This window comes from Schistocerca americana, chromosome 6 (genome assembly GCF_021461395.2).
Source record: "Schistocerca americana isolate TAMUIC-IGC-003095 chromosome 6, iqSchAmer2.1, whole genome shotgun sequence".
Taxonomy (NCBI): domain Eukaryota; kingdom Metazoa; phylum Arthropoda; class Insecta; order Orthoptera; family Acrididae; genus Schistocerca; species Schistocerca americana.
The window spans coordinates 574,026,637-574,049,293 of record NC_060124.1 but is presented as its reverse complement, the minus strand read 5'-3'; the positions used below and the strand labels follow the sequence as shown (position 1 = coordinate 574,049,293).

Below are 22,657 nucleotides of genomic sequence, written 5' to 3'. Positions count from 1 at the left end.
CAGTAGTTTAGCTATGACACTGAAACTGGGAAACACGCTGTGGCATCACTGGTCAGTGTTGAAATTAGTGCAAAATTGCTAAAATTGCTCACAGTTTCAACTGTGATGCTTATTATTTCAGTACTCTGGCGGTGTCTTATTCATCCCATCCATCCCCTGGCACACTGTTGGTTACAACTGTCAGCGCTTGTTGGAGTTGTAGAGGGAGTTTTGGGGCATGGTGACACCTTCTGGGGATGGCTAGCACCTAAACAGTGATCACGTACATGACTGCAATATGAGGAATCAGTAGAAATGGTACGCATAGCCATCAGCTATTCAGTCAATGTGACAGATGAATTCTAATGTAGTTTGGCAACCCACGCCAACGCCGTAAAACTTGTCCAGTTTCCTTCGCTGTAAATGAAATTTATTTTAAATCATCCAGTGTGTGCGTTGCATTATGGTAACAGCAGTAACAACATGATTTACACAGTGCAACTTCTAGAGGTAGCCCAGTTGACCTATCTTCCCTCCAAAATTCATACTCCCCGCCATGGGGGTTTGGCAGGGGTGTGTGGCTCTTTCCAGCCACCTTGGGTAACGGTACTCGCGTCATCAGCTGACATCACAGCAGCAATCTTGAATGACATCAACCGCATCACAGAGCGACGTCTTGGATAACTGTACTGTGGGGTTATGTCCGTTTTGTCTGTGAGAGGCAGTGGATCAGAACATCTTAATGTCAGTTTAGAACCTAACACAGAACTCGAGGTCATGGTGGAAAAACAAAATGTATGCAATGTATAAAGTGTGTTAAAGCAGAAAAATATAAAGTTTCAAACAACGAGACAGGGCCACAGGGATGTCTCTTACGACTTACAGTACAGTCCATGGGGTACGATCATTCTCCTAGAGTACAGGTGATGGAACTTCATACTGGCCTGTGCAGTTGATCACTACCTGTATATTTAATAGTATCATCACATGTGCCCAATGCCTGCATGCATGTGGTATTTGTTTTCGATATATAGGCGGAGGGAGATGTGGTAAAAGTCTTATCTAGCACTCTATCGGATGAAGTTAGTTGAGCTTTTACAGTTTGCAGTGTTTCTCTGATGGATGGTACAGAATAACGAAGATAGTATGTTGTGGGGATAGATGTGGACGGATGTGAATCTGTACTACTTGTATGTAGTTTGGGGGTGCACCACAGTGCAGTAGCAGAAATCCTCGTCCATCTCTCAGTTCCTGTTTCCATCGAATCCTCAAAACACAGTCCCGATGCGGCTTAGCCTGTTTCTACACGGGTTGCAGAAGGTGGTAGGTATAGCTTTCTCCAACTTCTACTCAGTTCCGACTTACATTGGAACAATCACATGCGAAAATCTACAGGGACAGTAGCATAGAGTCGGAGGGGTAGTCATAAGATGCGTAGGGGCTACCTAAAACCACGTTGAAATTTTACTATAGCAGATAGGTTTGAGACAGGTTGCTCGTTTCTAGATATGATAGTGCCAGAAATATGATTAACTAGTGACTGTAATCATTAGAGGACTTCTCGATAGGGTCCAACGCAGGGGTAGGTGGTTGAATGGAAAGACATGATTCCTAATCGCAGACATCTTTTCTAGCAGATAGCATAACACTAGAGATCTGAAAGTTAGTGTACATTTCTTATGATCTCAAACATCACACCATCTACTACTGTTTGTGATCCTTCTCAACAATCATCCCCTATAGCTCAGTGGATATATCGCAGAACCTCTGACATGGCATTGAGAGAGAATGCGTTACAAATACTGGAGAAATATCTAGCGGTGGCGGCGTGAGGGGGTTGCAAATAGTGGTTTCATAACCCGCTTCTTAGCCAAATCACTTTCAAAACTGAGCGATTTTATGATTAGTTTGCATCGTGGGTTACGTGTAACTGGACTGCTGGTCTAATAATATATCCTCCAACAATCATCGTTTCGGCATTTGTCTGGAATAAGCATGTGATTCGTAGGTAATGTCGTACGTAGATTTATAAAGTCAGTATAGCTTTTAACATGGGTACTTGTGTGCACATGTAGAACTAAGACCACTTGAAACAGTAACATACAGTAGTTGTTGGGATCAGGTTTTTTAACATCTGGCGGTTAGTAAGACGTTAAACATCTCTTTCTAAGACACAGTGATAGCACTCGCAAGAAAAACTTATGAGACATGTAAACCCATCACTGATTTTCTCTCAGTATTATTTTGTATCATAGGTAATTAGTTATTGACGAAGTATTATACTTAGTAGTATGGGGTGTGTGATAGGATCGCCTTAAGCATCAGGCTTATAAAATATGTGTTTGTGTTCTGACTTGTGCAAAGGAAATGACTATGTCCATTCACAAGGGTGGTATAGATTTGATGTCAAGTACTGTGACAGCAAAGGGAAGAGTATGTCAAGTGATAAAAATGGTACTGATATTTATATTTCCAGAGCCACTGCCGTCAATAGGGCGTATTTCCGATACTTCTCTCATTGTCGAATGTCGTTCAGCTGATATCATCATCGTAACATTTAGTTGTAAGTACAGGGATAAAATATATATGTGAACGACTTCGTAGGAAGATTGTATCTATGCGTGGTCTGTGGTGGGGCCGTTTCACGTTTCGCGTTAGCGGCAGGAGAAGTCTGAATGCAAAGGCCTGTTGGAATGCAGGAATGTAGCTGAGTTAAATGTGTCGTCCTCTAGACGGCAGAATAGCGAACTAATACTTAGCATGTGTTGGGAAGCTTTCGTAATTGCGTGGAAATTTGAGAAGATTGAATAGGGATGTGTGTTTGCTCTGGATCGTTATTCCCTCACATGTAGATTGTTCAGTTGACTGCTTCTGCACATTTCGCGTCTTTATTTAGTTGAGGGAACATGGATTGTGGTGTGTGCGTCTAACAGGTGAAAATTTGGCACCTTTATTTAGTTGAGGGAACATCGATTGTGGTGTGTGCATCTAGGAGGTGAAGGCACATTTGGCAGTTCTCTAGACACGAGAAACACCTTAGTCGAGTTTGTAAATTAGAGGGATGATTTGGAATCTGTTACATCACCGACATTGGTATTCGCAAGTGGATATATCATTTTCCTCTATTTGTTTCAAGTTCTCACACAAAGGTCATCACAGATGGGACAAGTCTCTAGTTACTCTAACACTCTCCACCTAGCTAAAGTTTGGAGTTTGTAGAAAAATAATTTCCACTCTATATCTTTTGAATTACATTGTGTGAGCGATCAGTAGGATGCTGCCATGTGCTTGATATCGCGAAGTACCACGAAAATGGTATTATATTATGGCCAACCATGTGAACATTCATGTGTTCTTGTAATCCCTGAGGCTGGAGTTGGGTGTAGAAAAGTGAGCTAGCAAGCATGTCTGGACCAGAAAAAGTAACATGTTTGTGACGAGGGGAAACGAGCCCGCATTTGTAGAACTGTTCTGAGAGTAACTTTGGTCTGCGGAGGGCACTCAGGTCAGTCGTTGCGGAGTGGATGACCGCCGACCTCGCATGGATATATCTACTGCTGTGAGTAGTATATACAGTGCTGTCTGTCTCCACGGTATATCTACAAATGATGTAAGAGGGATGATTTTGTATGGCACCAGATAGGAAATGTATGTTTACTACATCAACATGGTACTCAGTGATATATTACAGGGTTGGAGATCGGTTTCACACTCTAATATTCAAACTCCTGTCCTCAGTGGGGGAGCAGTGTAATTGAGTAAGAGTCTTTCCATATTTGACGATATGGAGGGGCACTTTGCAGGGTTTAATTGTCGGTGCAATACTGCTATCTGCGTAATTTTTTTTTTTTTTCCCACTGAAAGTCTCGTCAGCAGAAAGAAAGAAAAAGCGGATGGTGCTTCCACACCGGCTGCATCAGTAATTAGCTGGGTAAATTCGATAAGAGCCAATCATATTCCCCCATTCATTCACATGACATCCTTTTTGCTGGGATATAGGAGCCTCTACATAGTGGTGAGAACGTTTGCATATGTTGCAAGCAGGAAGGGGTGCCACATTAGGACTGCGAGAAAGAATGCACATTCGAGGTTATTCTGAGCTATTTTCATAAACATGTTCTCTTAAGACAAGAATTTCCATGCAGACAGGCAGAGACATCGTGAAAGCTCCAAAAAAAGCAACCGATAACTGTTTCTGGGACATTATAGAGTTTACATGAGGTTGACTATAGAGTTTACATGAGGTTGACTCAGTTTTTATTTTACGTAGCCATGTGACATCAGTGTAACATTGAGAATCTTTTAGATGGTGAGTGACCATGCTGGCACTTCGCAGTGAGGCGTCAGGTACGCATCGCTGGACACATCTCGTATGACTCGCCAGAATCGCTAGGGGGAAAGCAGCCTGTGCTATCATGGAACAGATTTCTTTAGTGCTGGCTGTGACATCAGTACCCACCGGTAAACACACCTTGGAGTTCTGTGGGGAGGTGGACAGGGGTGTGTGCTGTACCTCATGTGATTGGCGAGGACATGATTGGTGAGGAGGAGATACTGCGGAATTGGGCCACTGCGAGCAGCCTGGTTGCTGCATCCCTAACCCGCTAGACTGAGGGAGGGTGGCCCATGGACGCCAGAGCGATGCTTTGGCGGGCGCGGCCAGGGTGGGGTCATGGTCAGGGGCAGCAGCTGCAGCGGTGGTGGGGACGGAGGCATCGTTGGGGATTGGGTGGTAAGATGTGTTTTTTACTAGTGATCTTTTTTTAAGGTGTATTCCATCTATTCACTTACCAATAGGATGCTGCAAATTAAAAACTACTCCATACATGTGTAAAATATGGATATAATTAATTTGCATAAATTTTTTATATCAACGTGGTGTTAGTGGTACAGTAGTTAAGGGGAGGGTGTGCATGAGTGGGTGACATGAAGCAGAACGGCAGGTTAAGTACAGAAAACTAGGTTAATTTGCGTAATTCTTATGTAAAATGCAGTGCAATAGTTTAAGGGGATGTGTGACAAAGAAGAATGCGTCAGAAATGGCGTTCAAAAGCACGTGAAATTCGAAAAGTGTACCAGAAAATGGTGAGTAGACATAACTAATTAGTTAATTTGGTATCAAAGGCGGTAGAATAGTTTAAGGGTATGGGGGTGACATGGAAAACCACTTTGGAAAACAATAGGTTAAGTGCTGACAAAGGGCCAAACATTAGGTTAAGACATCCAGAGTACAGTGCTGAACATTAGGTTATGTAGCATGTTTGCTCCATGCAATTACTTCTTACAAGACCTACATGTTTCCAAACAGCAGAGAATGATGCGAAAGAAAAATCCAACCTCCACAAACTGATTTTTTTTATATATAAACAATATACTCTTGAATTTCCAGTTATGAGACCCTTCCTCTCCACCACCAGATTGCCATCTTGGATTACATCACAGAATGGCTGACCGCACCCTCTCGTGGTGGTACTGTGTACTAGGTCAGTTGGAGTCTGGATCTTGTGGTGAACACACTGGATGGCTGTACTGCATCAAATTGTTTATATAAATTGTGCATGCAAAATAATAAAGACTTATGTCCAGCACAGGCCGAATCCTTTTCCCGCCAATCCCTAGGAAGAGCTGGCAGTCAGATGACTTAGGTTAGTGGAGGTAACCCAAGTGACCTTTCTTTCCTGCCATTTTCTTAGTTTAGTAGAGGCTGCACTGTCCTGATGGAATTTGAACTGCCCACCAGGGAGGGGGGGGTGGCAGGGGGGCTTAGCGCTTTTCCACCATCTTGGATAATGTTACTTGCATCATCAGCTGATGTCACGGCCGCCATCTTGGATGACATCATGGCCGCCATCTTGGGTGACCATGCACTGTTGCTATGTCTACACTCCACCATCTTAGATGACTTCATCGCTGCCATCGTGGATATATCTGGCAACAATGTAGAGTGTGCAAAACTCTCTTTGCCCCCAATACTATGGGCACCCCCGCTAAAAGCTGTAGGTGGATCAGTGGAAGGTACCTTATACACAAAGTAACCTGGCCTTGAAATGTTCCCTTCAAATCAGTACCCAAATTTATGTTTCTTACCCGCAAAGTTATTTTTGATCTCAGTTTTGTCTTATACTGACGATATAATCTGGAGCAATCAAGTGCACACCAAGGTAGAAAATCAGAGACACAAAGCAGAGAGCAGGGAAAAGTGATAGCTTTTTTCCAAGAAAATTCCGCACTGGCTGTATGAATGATTTTTATTAAATCTGCGACTGGTTTCGCAGGTAAATGGTGGGGAGTGGCTACAGGGCAATTTTCAACGTTACTATGTTACAAATAGCGTATACTGCCTGAGGATGCACTGATAAGTGGTGCGAGACCAGCGCAGATTTAATCAAAATCATTCATACAGGCAGTGCGGAATTTTCTTGGAAAAAATGCTGAAGTTTGGCTATGGTTACCCGCCCCACAAAACAAAAGTGATAGCGGTTTGGTTGCCAGAGATAAATAGTAACACTAGGGCAGTGTAAACTACAGACACACTGTGCAGCTGTCCGTGGGGAGAAGTTTCACTTCAGAGAATTAACTGAGAACTCCATCCACCGCCTACATGCTGTCATAAGGCGTCACTGTAGAAGATGGTCATGAAAAGGCAGGTCTTAGCAGAGGCACCAAGCTGGGTACTTGCTCCTGAGAACTGCAACGTCAGTGGGTTTACACAGATTAGAATGCTACTACAGCAGTCCCCAACCACAGAAGGGCAGAGGGCGGGGCCAAGTGACGTAAAACACTGTTGTTTCTGGCCATAACAGGAGTGGCAGTGACATTTAGCTTCCATCTGAACGCTGTTGATGCCAGCCTTGGAATTTGTTAATGTAAACTCCAGAAGCATCCCTACCTATCAAGTAGGAGTAGGGGAGGAATCTAAATGTTGTTGGTGAGAGGCACCCTGGAGGTGCAAAGCGACTCGCGAGATTGTCCAGAGCTTGTTAAGTGCTGGTGGGTTGGTGGGTGAACTATAGAAAGGGAGAAATGGTGTGCTGCCACGATTGTATAACAGTGCATATTTTTGTATTCAGAGGGAGTTCTCAGTCAGATCGCTGGAGCACCGACTCCGTGTCGCTCGCAGGCAGCCTCGGTAATCTGCGACATGTCTGTTTACCTCACTTGGAATGCTGCTCTCGAGTTTGTACTTAACAGACTGCTAGTGCTCGATACTTCTGTTAGCATCAGCTCCCATGGCCTCAAACACTTACTTATATTGTGCAACCACTTACCTCCCTTGCATTTTCTAATGTTTAGAATTGGCATTCAGTTTAGTAGCTAGTCTGCTCGCAAATAAATACTACTAATCAAACCCCTGAATTCCATGAGTTTACTGCTGCAAGTATCCTGTCGAGTCCCAAAATCCGCATCTCTCGTAGATGCCCTGTGACAGCGTTCGGCGCTGATCGAAGACATCAGCCTGCCTTCACTGGGAATTTGTCTTTCTGCATTTGATCCTCACTGCTCGGAAATTGCAGACTGACCTCGAACCCTCTGTCTTCCCTCTGTCTTGTGTCAGGACACAACATAGTTACATATGTCTGGTGCCAGATGAGTGGTGATTTTCTTAACGATTTTTGAGATAGATGGGAGCTTCACACACACTCAGCCTTACGCCATGAGTAGACTGACGACTTTCAGACTCACATGAGAAGCAGCACTTGCACCTCGGTGAGAACAGATGGAGCGCAAAGAGCGGAAGAATTACACCGAGGTCCCGGAGATGGACGCCTGACGAGGGAAGATGCAGCCAGGGCAGCTTTGCCTCCACGGCTTCACGACAACGTGGGGGTCAGGTGAACGGTCGAGTGACAATGAGATGAAGCTGTAGCTGCGGACCAGCGAGGACCGCCAGGACATACACGTGGCAATAGCGCGACCCGGCAGCGTAGGTCGCGTGGAGCCTTTGCGAGTTGAAGCAGCGGCCGGCGAGCAGACGGCAGGCAGCGGCCCTGAGCGACACAGCCGGGGGCAGCGAGGCACCGCGGCCGCCACTGCGTGCCCAAATCCTGCTCGGCTCAGCTCACCTCACCTCGCCTCAGCACAGCGCTCCGCTTTCAGCAAAGATGCTGTCTCGTATCATCTCTGCACAACACATCAGCAGATAAAAGTAAGTCATGGCCTCATCTAACAATACAGATGCCGATGGTGGAGCAATAGTACACTACTGGCCATTAAAATTGCTACACCACGAAGATGACGTGTTACAGACGCGAAATTTAACCGACAGGAAGAAGATACTGTAATATGCAAATGACTAGCCTTTCAGAGCATTCACACAAGGTTGGCGCCGGTGGCGACACCTACAACATGCTGACCTGAGGAAAGCTTCCAACCGATTTCTCATATACAAACAGCAGTTGACCGGCGTTGCCTGGTGAAACGTTGTTGTGTTGCCTCGTGTAAGGGGGAGAAATGAGTACCATCATGTTTCCGACTTTGATAAAGGTCGGATTGTAGTCTATTGCGATTGCGGTTTATCGTATCGTGACATTGCTGCTCGTGTTGATCGAGATCTAATGACTGTTAGCAGAATATGGAATCGGTGGGTTCAGGAGGGTAACACGGAACTCCGTGCTGGATCCCAACGGCCTCGTATCACTAGCAGTCGAGATGACAGGCATCATATCCGGCCAGCCAGAGTGGCCGAGCGGTTCTAGGCACTACAGTCTGGAACCGCGCGACCACTATGGTCGTAGGTTCGAATCCTGCCTCGGGCATGGATGTGCGTGATGTCCTTAGGTTAGTTAGGTTTATGTAGTTCTAAGTTCTAGGAAACTGATGACATCAGAAGTTAAGCCCCATAGTGCTCAGAGCCATTTGAACCATTTGAACCATCTTATCCGCATGGCTGTAACGGATCATGCAGCCACGTCTCGATTCCTGAGTCAATAGATGGGGACGTTCGCAAGACAACAACCATCAGCACGAACGGTTCGACGACATCTGCAGCAGCATGGACTATCGCTCTGAGACCATGGCTGCAGCTACCCTTGACGCTGCATCACAGACAGGAGCGCCTGCGATGGTGTACTCAACGACGAACCTCGGTGCACGAATGGCAAAACGTCATTTTTTTGATGAATCCAGGTTCTGTTTACAGCATCACGATGGTCGCATCCGTGTTTGGCAACATCGTGGTGAACGCACATTGGAAGCGTGTATTCGTCATCGCCATACTGGCGTATCACCCGGCGTGATGGTATGGGGTGCCATTGGTTACATGTCTCGATCACCTCTTGTTCGCATTGACAGCGCTTTGAACAGTGGATGTTACATTTCAGATGTGTTACGGCCCGTGGCTCTACCCTTCATTCGATCCCTGTGAAACCCCACATTTCAGCAAGATAATGCACGACCACATGTTGCAGGTCATGTACGGGTCTTTCTGGATACAGAAAATGTTCGACTGCTGCCCTGGCCAGCACATTCTCCAGATCTCTCAGCAACTGAAAACGTCTGGTCAATGGTGGCCGAGCAACTGGCTCATCACAAAACGCCAGTCACTACTCTTGATGAACTGTGGTATTGTGTTGAAGCTGCATGAGCAGCTGTACCTGTACACGCCATCCAAGCTCTGTTTGACTCAATGCCCAGGCGTATCAAGCCCGTTATTACGGCCAGAGGTGGTTGTTCTGGGTACTGATTTCTCAGAATCTGCCGGCCGAGGTGGCCGAGCGGTTCTAGGCGCTACAGTCTGGAACAGCGCGACTGCTACGGTCGCAGGTTCGAATCCTGCCTCGGGCATGGATGTGTGTGATGTCCTTAGGTTAGTTAGGTTTAAGTAGTTCTAAGTTCTGGGGGACTGATGACCTCAGAAGTTAAGTCCCATAGTGCTCACGAGGGAACCTCCCCATCGCACCCCCCTCAGATTTAGTTATAAGTTGGCACAGTGGATAGGCCTTGAAAAACTGAACACAGATCAATCGAGAAAACAGGAAGTTGTGTGGAACTATGAAAAAAATAAGCAAAATATATAAACTGAGTTGTCCATGCGCAACATAGGCAAATCATGGAGAGTCTGAGCACACGAGTGCCGTGGTCCCGTGGTTAGCGTGAGCAGCTGCGGAAGGAGAGGTCCTTGGTTCAAGTCTTCCATCGAGTAAAAAGTTTAATTTTTTATTTTCGCAAAGTTATGATCTGTCCGTTGGTTCACTGACGTCTCTCTTCACTGTAATAAGTTTATTTAGTGTCTGTGTTTTGCGACCGCACCGCAAAACCGTGCGATTAGTAGACGAAAGGACGTGCCTCTCCAATGGGAACTGGAAAGATTTGACCGCAAGGTCATAGGTCTACCGATTCCTCCACAGGAAAACACGTCTGATATATTCTATACGACACTGGTGACGGCATGTGCGTCACATGACAGGAATATGTTGTCGACCCACCTAACTTGTACGCTTGGCGAATGGGTGAAAAGATTCTTCTACCTTGCCCGATTTAGGTTTTCTTGTGGATGTGATAATCACTCCCAAAAAAGTGATCGCATCAGACGGACGGACGGACAGATCATAATTATCTGAAAATAAAAAATTTAACTTTTCACTCAAGGGAAGAATTGAACCAGGGACCTCCCATTCCGCAGCTGCTCACGCTAACCACGGGACCACGGCGCTCCCGAGCTCACCCTCTCCTTGATTTGCCTAAGATGCGCATGGACTACTCAGTTTGTATATTTTACTTATTTTTTTCGGAGTTCCACACAACTTCTTCCTGTTTTCTCGATTGATCTGTGTTCAATTTTTCCTGGCCTATCCTCTGTGCCAACTTATAACTAAATCTGAGGGGGGTGCGATGGGGAGGTTCCCTTGTCAGAACCATTTGAACCATTTTTTTCTCAGGATCTATGCACCCAAATTGATTGAAAATGTAATAACAAATGTCAGTTCTAATATAATATATTTGACCAATGAATACCCGTTTATCATCTGCATTTCTTCTTTGTGTAGCAATTTTAATGGCCAGTAGTGTATACAACATTGGTGTTAGTCTTGCCCTTAAACTCATTCCTCAGGCTTTTGATGGTAGAAAATCTGCTTTAAACGAATTTGTTAATAATGTGAACATAGCTGTCTCATATCACCTCTCCACAACACATCAGAAGATAAAAGTAAGTCATGGCCTCATCTAACATCTAACAATACAGATGCCGATGGTGGAGCTGTAGTATATAACGTTGACTGAAGAGTCAACAGTTATGTCCACAAAGGAAAAAGCATTTCGTGACAAATGTCATCATGGCAAGGCGGGGAAGATAATCCTTAAGTGTTTCTCATGTGGACGTGTCGGGCACACGTCTAAGGATTGCAGAAGTAATGTTAAATGTGAAACCTGTGGCAGGTCAGGGCATTTAACGCGAAACTTCCGACCTGAGAAAAGAATTCGCAAAGTAGAATCGTCTCAAGCATGTCGACAGTCGGAGGCTCGAGGACAGCTATGTGCGAAAGTTGCAATTTATTGGGACATAGAGCTCTCTGTAAGAATGCGAAGCCTGTCATGTGTTTCGCAGATCACAGGCCAGGGCACATGGCTAGACAGTGTACTCTGAACGCAGGGAATTCTGTGAAAAAGAAGAAGAAGGGAAACGAAAGGAAAAGCATAAGTTCACAGTCGCCCTATGCTAAATTGGGAAAGGTATTCAAGCCGACTGTGAAAAAAAAAATGAGTTTGTAGAACTGAATTGCCCACAAGTACAGTAACTCCATTAAAACTGCTTCTAGATAATGGAGCACAAATTAGCATATTCAGTATGAGGTATCTGCAAACACAGGTCGGCTATAGACCTGAAGCATGTATAAAGATTAAAGGTATTACGAGTCCGTTCAGACATATACATGAGACGGCAGTTTTAGGTCTTGGAATAGATCGGGAATTAAGAGTGATACATAAGTTTCATCTGACAGGAGGGCAACTGGATATTCCCTACGCCGGTTTCATCGGTAAGAGACTTCTTTACGCAGCACGGTGTGGTAATTGATTACGCCAGGGAATCCTATGGATCAGGGGTAGGCCCCTTAACCCTTAAATGCATGATTTTTTATTTCAAGCTGTAAAAATTACCATGTTAAAATTTTTTTAAATTAAATTAACAAAGCACTATTGTTGAAAATCGCTTTGTAGCTGATCAGCTACATTTTGAGTTAACACCTTACGAGCCACAATAAATGTGCTTATTTTGCTCCCTCAATTTTGACCAAATCTCTCGTAATTTAATTGTTGATTATGATTAAATACTTTGTATAGGAAGGGAAAAATCCTAAAATAATAAATAGGACATTAATGTTGTAAATATTGAGCATTTATTGTATATTTTATACACTTTTATATATGAACAATAAGGTATCTAGTTCCAACAGGTTTGTACCCAAGCATGTGATAATCACTTTACATGAAAAGTTTGAAAACAGTTCTTTTGTTTGTGCAAACACAATGCAACTGCACATTTATTACACTGAACCCAGGAAAATCCCTTGCATCCTGGCATTTTGCACCTCTGTCTCACTTGCAAGTATGAAGGCAGGTGACCTACTTGATCCAGCCTTACATCTTGTGGAGGTACATGTGCTGTGGGCCCCTTTGTCTTCGTAGCTTGTATTTGGTTTTCGAGTTCATTACTTGGCCTTCCACGTTTTGCTGAAGTTTGACCTGAGCGACACAAACAGTGAGCAATTTCCATTCGAAATTCGGAGAGTTTCATAGTTCTCCTAATCCCTTTGGTTTCTGCTACTCTCCTATACAACAGCCAGGAATTGACTACTCCCATGTCCAGGAGATGGTAAAACAATCTTATATACCATTTTCGACTTTTCACAAGAATTTTATGTCGACCCATTATGCTGTCAAGAAGGTCAACACCTCCCATATGTTTATTGTAGAGCTTAATGATTTGTGGACAAGGTATCGTTATTCTTGACTTTGTTTTTTTGTCATACCTCCCTGCTTCATGAATAGGCTGCTGTCCAGCAAGTGTAGAAAGCAACATCACACTCTTGTTATCTTTCCACACTACATTTGATATGTCGACACCATCCACTGTTGCGACGTGCTCTACTGATGCACCTCGTGCCATTTTCTTCAGCTCAGCTTCTGAAGGGAGCTTGCAGTCTGGCACTCTGTTTCTTCTGACTGTCCCGAGTGAGTAAATTCCTTGTTTATGTAACCATACAAGCAGTGGCAGACTTGTGTAATAATTGTCACAGTACAGTTTGTGGTTCATATTTCTTGGTAGTATCCTACTGAGTCGAACTACAACATTTGCACTTGCTCCCAAGTCTTCCTCCCCAGTCACTCGTTTTTCTGGTTCATTTTCATCTCCAGTGAAAATCTCAAAATCGTAGGCATAACCAGATATGCCACTAATAACAAATAATTTGTATCCATATTCATGAGCCTTGTTTGGCATGTATTGTTTCAAATAACTTCTAGCCTTTGTTGAACATATCTGTTCATCAACAGAAACACACTCCTCAACAGGTATTGTTTGAAACCGAGATCTCATCAATTCTATTATGGGTCTTATCTTGAAGAGTCTATCATGACCTTTTTCACCCCTGGGTATCATTGCACTGTTGTCATTGAAGTGAAGAAACTTACGTATTTGCTCATACTGATTCACTGTCATTGTTGTCGTGATCAGATGAGTACCAGTAACTTCTCCCCAGTAATCCCTCGTATTAGGTACATGAACTATTGACATTACGAGACAGATGCCTATAAATTTTTTTATGTCATCACAGGATAAATCTATTGGTCTATCAGGATTACACTGCACACTGTATCTATGAGACTCTTCGACAATTAGATCAAACAATTTAGATGGAAATATATGTTTGAAGAATTGGTATGGAGTATTTAAGTTTATTACTTCTTCTGGTAACGAAGTATTGTCATGAAATTTTGACTGCAGTTCGGGAATAATCAACTGTTTATCTTTCCAAACCACACTCCTGCTGTTTTTGGTAACATTTTTGCTGCTGCATGGCAGTTTCAGAGCATTATCAGACAACTGTGACGTCGATTCCTTCATTATAACATCAGATTGTCTTGTTCCAGAAATATCTTCAGTCCTAATTACTGGTACTTGACTTCCTTCGTCACTACTGTCACTATCACAATCAACAGATTCTGGAGCAACATATGTCTCATCTTGAATGGAATCGTCAGAGAAACACTCAAGATCGTCATCACTGCTTAGTGGAATCTCTAACCATTCCATAAGCATTTCTTCTTGACTCTTTCGAGACATTTTTACGTCAGCGCCTGAAATGCAATAAATGAAAAATGTAGCTGATAAGCTACATACACAAAAACAGGCCTCATTTCAAATCTATCGCAAAGACACTCGAATTAACTGTTTACACCATATCTACTTACGTTTTCAAAATGAAAAAGTAATTTTCAAACCCAGAAATCAGTGCACAAACACCAAAAACACACCTCAACTTTCCGCCAAAACACACACTTGGCAGTATGTCCACACAGCTCACTGTCGAACTGCTTCAGCTCGTCCTGCCATCTATGATCGCTATGAAGAACTACTAGAAACTGCAGCGGAGTGTATACACTTAGCTACATAACGAATTTGATCGAAAATGTTTCTCCATATGGAATAAATCGAAGAAATGAGGTCTGTAGCTTATCAGCTACAGTATGCATTAAAGGGTTAAACTGGGTACGAAGACAGAAGCGCAGTGAGCAAGTACACAGGGTCAGGGGCTTAGAAAGACACAACCAGTCTTTGAAACTGCAACCTGTGAATGCAGTGGAGCTAAAGTTGATCAGAGAGGCTAGTAAACAACCTTATGCTGAAGAAATGGCGAAGTAAACAAGATACCCATAGACAGGCGTGTTACCCATGTGAAACGTACGCTACAGAGCCTAAGACAGGCGAGGTGGCTAAAATAAAGTTGGGTCCTCGTAAGAACAGGATTTTGAGGATAAAGGCTGCAGATACTAGCCTTAGAGAAGGCATTATCAAGAAACAAGAGTTGCAGGAAACCGTGAACTTACCTGAGGCGCTGGTGAGCATATGAAAAGGCTCTTGTTTAATTAGCGTGTTAGATACACGAGAAGAGGAGGTTTCTATGGAGGTGGAAGAAGTTCCGCCATTTATCCCCACTCCGAATTAGATTATGCGCAAGATGGAGAATGTCTCAAGTGAGAAAAAAATAGAGTATCAGTTTATTAAAAGAGACCTAGTGGTTAAATCATTTAAATGCCGTAGAAAAACAGTTCGTAACAGAGGTGTGTTCTGCCTATAATGATACCTTCCATAAGTTGACGCATACAGACACAATCCGGCACGAAATAAAACTGATGCTCGAAGCAGAGCGACAAGTAATTTGCTCTCACCCTCACAGAATACCAGAAGTGCAGAAAGAGGCGCTACAACAGGAGATAAATCAGCTGTCGCAGGACGATATGATAGTGCCTTCAACAAGAGCCTTTAATTTCCCAATACTCATGGTTCCAAAAAAGATGCTAAGGCGCTGCAGTCATGGACTGTGCGGCTGATGCCGGCGGAGGTTCGAGTCCTTCCTCGGGCATGAATGTGTGTGTGTGTGTGTGTGTTTGTCCTTAGGATAATTTAGGTTAAGTAGTGTGCAAGCTTAGGGACTGATGACCTTAGCAGTTAAGTCCCATAAGATTTGACACACATTTGAACATTTTGAACAGAAAAGGTGGATGCATCTGGTAAAAGGAAATGGTGGGTGGTAGCTGATTACAGAAAACTGTCAACACAGTCTTCTCACTTCCACATATAGATGGAAGTTTAGATGGACTGAGTAAGGTAAAATATTTTTTAACTTTTAATTTGGCTAAGGGATACTATCAGATGTTACTAGATGAAAAGCTTACAGCTTTCAGCACACCATACGCTCTTTATATGTACAGAAGAATGCCACTGGGACTCTGTTCTGCATCCTCCACATTCCAAAAATTGATGAATTCGCTTCTCATGGGTTTACGGGGTGAAAAGGTGTTTATTTATTTAGACGACGTGGTACTTTTCGGTCATTGCTAGAAGAATACAGTGCCCGATTAGGCGAGGCTTTCGAGAGGCCGAGGTAGCATAACTTGAAGTTGCAGGTGGATAAAAGTGAATTTTTAAGGAAGGAGGTCACATGTCTGGAACATGTTTTAACCGAAGATGGGTTAAAACCAGACCCAAACAAACTAAAACCAGTGGCGGAATATCCCCAGCCCAGCACAACCAAAACATTAAAAAGTTTTCTAGAGTTAGTTGGGTACTATAGACACTTTCTGTGTGACTTCAGTAAAGTGGCAAAACCACTACATGAGTTGTTTAAAAAAGGTGTTAAGTACGAATGGGATGCCAAGCAAAAAGAGTCGTCCCAAGTGCTAAAACAGAACCTACTCAACCCCCAACATTACAGTACCTACTCAGATTTTTCAGAAAAGTTTATAATCACCACGGACGCCAGCCAAGACGCTAGTGGCTCAGTTCTTAGCAAAGGGAAGTTAGGTAAGAACCTTCCAGCAGCATATGCGCCGAGATCTTTGAACAATACGGAGCGAAATTATAGCACAATTGAGAGTTACTGGTCGTAGTTTGAGCGGTCAGACATTAAAAAAAAAAAAAAAAAAAAAAAAAAAAAGGCTCTGTGCACTATGGGACTCAACATCTCAAGTCATCAGTCCCCTAGAACTTAGAACTACTTAAACCTAACTAACCTAAGGATATCACACAAATCCATGCCTGAGGCAGGATTCGAACCTGCGACCGTAGCATTCCTGCGGTTCCGGACTGCAGCGCCAGAACTGCTAGACTACCGCGGCCAGCTGCCGGTAGTCGAGGAAGACGAAACTGCTGAAGAAAGGACGGAAATCTTGCAGAAATTCCATAACGCACCCACAGGTGGTCATCAAGGGATCGTAAGAACTTACGATCGAATTAGGAAATATCGAACATGGTCCGGTGCGAAAAAGGATATTGAGGAGTTCATCAGAAAATGCGCTAGCTGTCAGTAGACCAAAATAACGCAAAACAAGATAAAAATGCTGTTGGTTATAACACCAACTCAAGATGTGTTTCATAGTGAAGATATTGACATCGTCGGTCCACTGAGGATAACAGACAGAAATAATAGATATATATTCCAACATTCCAGGATGCTGTAACGGAGTTCATTGCTCCAGAACCGATAGAAAAGCAGGCTGCTGATACAATAGATCGTGTCCTTGTAGAAAGAATAATTCTGAGATTTGGAATACCTTCAGCAATACTCAGTGACAATCGTAGCAATTTTTTTAGTGACACAGTAAAGAGAGAATGTGCAGTTCATTAAGGACAGATAGAGTACGGACCTCCTGTTACCATCCCCAATAGAACGGAGCATTTGAAAGGTCACGCCGAATTCTTTAGATAATGTATCAATAGGGCTCAATCAAATTGGGACGAATGGCTTCCATTTGCAGTATTCGTTTATAATACCACGGCCCATAGAGCCACGGATTATACACCACATGAATTATTTTTCTGTAGAGCATGTAACACACCTAGTATATTGCAGAGAGATACCGCAGGTATTACTCACAATTATGAAGACTATGTACTAGAATTAAAAGAGAAAATGAGACAGATGCAGCAGTGTGACCGAGAATATAATAAACAATGTAAGGAGAAGAACAAAAAGTACTATGACAGAGACTAGAAGCCGAAAGATTTTGAAACTGATGATGAACTCCTGTTGTTCGATGAAAGTATTAGAAGGGTTTGAAGCCGTAAGCTAGACATGCAGTGGCGTGGCCCATAGACTGTACTAAGGACAAAGGGCCAAAATGTGGTAATTCGTTTAAAGAGAAACAAATTTTTAACTCTTCTACCGAACTAGAAATTTTCTTGAATTTCAGATGAGGAAACTGACAGGAGCTTTGCACCTGGTGGGCTGTATTTCTGCTGCCAGCCGAAGTGGCCGTGCAGTTCTAGGCGCTACAGTCTGGAACCGAGCGACCGCTACGGTCACAGGTTCGAATCCTGCCTCTGGCATGGATGTGTGTGATGTCCTTAGGTTAGTTAGGTTTCATTAGTTCTAAGTTCTAGGCGACTGATGACCTCAGAAGTTAAGTTGCATAGTGCTCAGAGCCATTTGAACCATTTTTTTGTATTTCTGCTGTGTACGCACTTGGACAATTTCAAGGGTTTAGCACAGAGAAGTTTCCTTCATCGTCGGGCTTGTATTATGACAGTATTGGCAAGGTACAGATCTACAGTGTGACATGGAAAATTGTCAGTTATATTAATCTGGGAGAACTTCAAAGAAAAGCTGATGAGACAGAGAGACTACCAAATTTATTGGTATGATACTGTAAAAAAAAGTTAACGAGTTTGAGAATAGCTGATCAAGAATGGCATGTCAAAAAGATCCAGAATTTGCAGGGTCTAATTGGACAATCAACCAGACATGTGACATGTAGGAAATGAGATGTCTTAAATTTTGTCGATGAAATTAGAAAAATATTGTTTGGTACATTAGATGAAAAGAATGCCTCCTATTTCAAAGCAAAGACTGATTTAATGAAAATTAACAGAGCAGTTGCTTAAGTTGACCAAAAAACAAGCAGTAATAGTTAAAGCAAGTTTCAATCATACAGTACTTAGTCTTGCAGGTAACGAGGAAATGATTCTTAAAAACATGGAAAAGCTCCATAGGTACATGAATGAATATGCTAACTGATTGAAAGATACAGCACATAGCTGTGATCACTACTGTGAATGAACATTTAACACAGTTCGTATCAATTTACACTCAGTTAGAAAGAGAATATGAGATGTTAATTTCTGCCATAATGAATGCTCAGAAAGGAATGCTGGAATCTCATATAATTAATCCAGTACAACTAGTTAGGTACCTGCATTTAATTCTGGATGATATTAAAGACAAGAAGTTCCCAAAATCTTGCACAGAACAGAGTGGGTACCAGTTATTATGTTTAACTGTTGTTGATGTGTTTATGTCTGGCCATATACTAAGTTATGTACTGAATGTGCCATTTGCAGAAAATGAACTGTTTAATCTGTACCAGGTCTAACCCCTACCTTCTGAAGTTGATGGAAGTCAAGGTTTATTTATGTACATACAGCCACAAAAAGATTATTTGCTATTTGATGAATCCAAGTGGCACTGTGCAATACTGAGTAACAAAGAACTGTTGTGTAAAAAGATAGATGGTGTACACAAAATTTGTAAACAGAAGTTTGTTTTGATGTCTACATATGATCATGAACCACATGAAGCAAGGACGTTGCAACTTGTAAGGGAAATTCTCAAACATTTTGTCAAGAAGTTTGTGAAAGTAAAAGATAGTATTATAACTCTACTGAGTCAGGACCAATGGTTATTCATTGCTCCAAAAGATGAAGGCTTGACAATTTTGTATAATCACAGGAAGCCAGCAGATATGATGGTCAAAGGTACATGGAAACTAACATTTTACAGAAACTGTTATGGTTATGGAACTCACATGTTCATACAGTCAGAACAAATAATAAGAATTAATGTGACCAGTGAAGACATAGTGCCAGCTTTAAATATGGAAATTGACTGCCGTATAAGGAAAAGAAGAACATTTATGAGTTACAGTTAGACATACCATTGGAATACAACATTTAGATGACTTTAAACAGAAATAGAAGATGAAATGGCCTTCCAAGAGTGGTATTGCTTTTCAGAAATACCATGGTATCATTATTTGATTTGGTCTTATGTAGGAATTGTAATATTAACAATTATGTTTATATGTTGTTTGTGCAGAGACTATAAATGTTTCAGAGAGTTGTTTAACTACTTGTGAAAAGGCATGGGCAATGATTGATGGGGCAAAGGGTATGTGAGGAAGACCATAGTAAATGCATGTGAAGTGTAGGAAAATACACACATACATAGTAGACAGCCTCTTTGGTCAAGCAGAGGAAATAGTGAAGAGTGTGATGAAGCCTTTTGCATGTTTGAACACAATGAGGAAATAGCTGCATTGCCTATGCCATCACCATACAGAGATCAAAGGTAATGCAAGGCACTGAAAATACTGTTTTGAATCGCATAACTAAAACATAAACAAAAATTTTGTAAGATTGTGTGTTTTGTTTCAGATTTATTACAGTAATGATGATATGTAATTGATACATTTATGTATAAGTGATGTGAAGAAAAATTAACAAATAAATATGGACATATGTATGTAATGTAAAAACAAAAGAAAGAGAAAAATATTTGATTTTGTTGTGTATTTGTATCTAAAGAAGAGAAAAGTTAATTAGACAATGATTTAAATTTATATTCTATGTAATGTATGTCTTCATGAAAAATGAACCAATGTTTTATGATATGCTTATATGCATATGTATCTGCGTGTGTATAAGGGCAGTGAAAAATGAAACAGTGTGTCATGCAGATGTTTACTCGTGTGTAAAAGTAAAGTGAAATAAGAACTTTACAGAGTGCAAAATGTTAAGATTCAACCAAGAATGCCTCTAATGTTGTTTCTAGAGCTAAGACGTTATAACTAAAACAGAAGCCAGATTACAAATTCATTGCCAAATAGTTGTCGCTGGCCGGTGTGGTCGTGCGGTTCTAGGCGCTTCAGTCTGGAACCACGTGACCGCTACGGTCGCAGGTTTGAATCCTGCCTCAGGTATGGATGTGTGTGATGTCCTTAGGTTAGTTAGATTTAAGTAGTTCTAAGTTCTAGGTGACTGATGACCACAGATGTTGAGTCCCATAGTGCTCAGAGCCATTTGAACCATTTTTTGAAATAATTGTCAACAAATTTTTTCCCATGGGGGGAGATGTCATATACTGATGACTTACTGACTTGTATGCTGTTATGCTTGAGGATATCTGGAGCTATCAATGCCATTCCAAGGTAGGAAATAAGAGACACAATGCACAGAGCAGGCAAAAGTAGTGTTTTGGTTATGTAAATAGTAACACAAGAGCTGTGCAAATTGCAGACACTCAGAGCAGCTGTCTGAGGGGAGAAGTTTCACTTCAGAGAATGAACTGGTAAGTCCATCTACCACCTAGATGCTGTCATAGGGCATCACTGTAAAAGGTGGTCATGAAAAGGCAGGTCTTAGCAGAGGCACCAAGCCTGATACTTGCTCCTGAAAACTGCAATGTCAGTGAGTTTACACAGGTTAGAGTGCTACTACAGCAGTCCGCACCCACAGGAGGACAGAGGGCAGGCCAATTGACTTAAAAAACTATTGCTGCTGGTCCTTATAGGAGTGGGAGTGACGTTTAGCTTTCAGATGAACACTGTTTATACCAAACGTAGAGTTTGTTAATGTAAAATCCAGAAGCATCCCTACCTACCGAGTAGGAGTAGGGGAGGAAGCTAAATGTGGTTGGCCAGAGGCACCCTGAAGGTGCAGAATGACTAGCCAGATTGGCCAAAGCTTATTAAGTGCCAGTGGATTGGCAGGTCAGCTATAGGAAGAGGGCCGCGCGAGATTAGCTGAGTGGTCTAAGGTGCTGCAGTCATGGACTGTGCAGCTGGTCCCAGCTGAGGTTCGAGTCCTCCCTTGGGCATGGGCATGTGTGTTTGTCCTAGGATAATTTAGTTTAAGTAGTGTGCAAGCTTAGGGACTGATGACCTTAGCAGTTAAGTCCCATAAGATTTCACACACATTTTTATAGGAAGAGGGAAATGGTGTGCCCTCACAATTGTTTAACAATTCATATTTTGGTATTCAGAGGGAGTTCTCAGTCAGAACGCTGGAGCACCAACTCTGTGTCACTCGTGGCCAGCCTCGGTAATCTCTGACCTGTCTGTTTTCCTCACTTGGAGTGCTGCTTTCGAGTTTGCACTTAATGTGCTGTTAGTGTTCACTACTTCTGTTAGCGTCCACCCCCATAGCTTCAGACACTATTGTGCAGGAAATCTACAACAGATTTCTGCCAGATGTCACCTTACTTTAATCAGAGGAACAAGTTTGAAAGATATTTATGCGACTGATCCGTCTGCTTGACTGTCCTATGAGATAAAATGGTGGTGTTTTTATGGAGCAAAGTAGTGGCTAATTCTTACTTGACATCACTTGTTATGACTGCATAGATCTTGCTATTATGAAGGTATCAGTGGTTCTCACTCTGCTGTGCTTGCTTAATGATTTTGTTGTAGTATAGACTTGTTGTAAAAGCTCTTCATATATGCTGTTACATTAGCAATAGTATTTCTCTCCTGGTGTAACTAAGGTGACATGATCCTGTCTAGATGGTCTGCCCACATGTCACCCCCCCCCCCCCCCCCCCCCCTGGCCACCTACATTCCCTCTCGAATGCATAACCAATGGCATGCAATTTGTATGTGTGGTTGTCAGCATGAAGCAGACTCACTCAGCAGCCAATGGCATACAAATTACCCCACCCTTTGAGTGATCTGCATTTGCATATAAAGGCATGCAAGTCCAGGTTCCTACTCTTCGAGCAATGCTTGTACCATAAGGTGACTGTGTTTGCACTATTATTTTCTGTCCATCATGAAGCACTATCAGCAGTGACACCAGCAGTGGTCAGCTGGGATGAAGAAGAGGTGTATAATAAAGCATACATGCCTAATAATAATAATAATAATAATAACAATAATAATTATAGGCATGTATGCCTTATTATACCTT

At 42.5% G+C, this 22,657-nt stretch overlaps 1 protein-coding gene across 1 annotated transcript; it reads right to left on the bottom strand.

Moving 5' to 3' along the window:
- Positions 1-7,807: 7,807 nt before the first annotated feature.
- On the bottom strand, positions 7,808-14,260 carry LOC124620291 (piggyBac transposable element-derived protein 4-like). Its single transcript, XM_047146962.1, has 2 exons — positions 12,948-14,260; positions 7,808-8,009 (listed from the first exon to the last, which is right to left on the bottom strand). The coding sequence occupies exons 1-2, from the start codon at positions 14,258-14,260 to the stop codon at positions 7,808-7,810; spliced, it is 1,515 nt and encodes a 504-aa protein (XP_047002918.1).
- Positions 14,261-22,657: the final 8,397 nt, after the last annotated feature.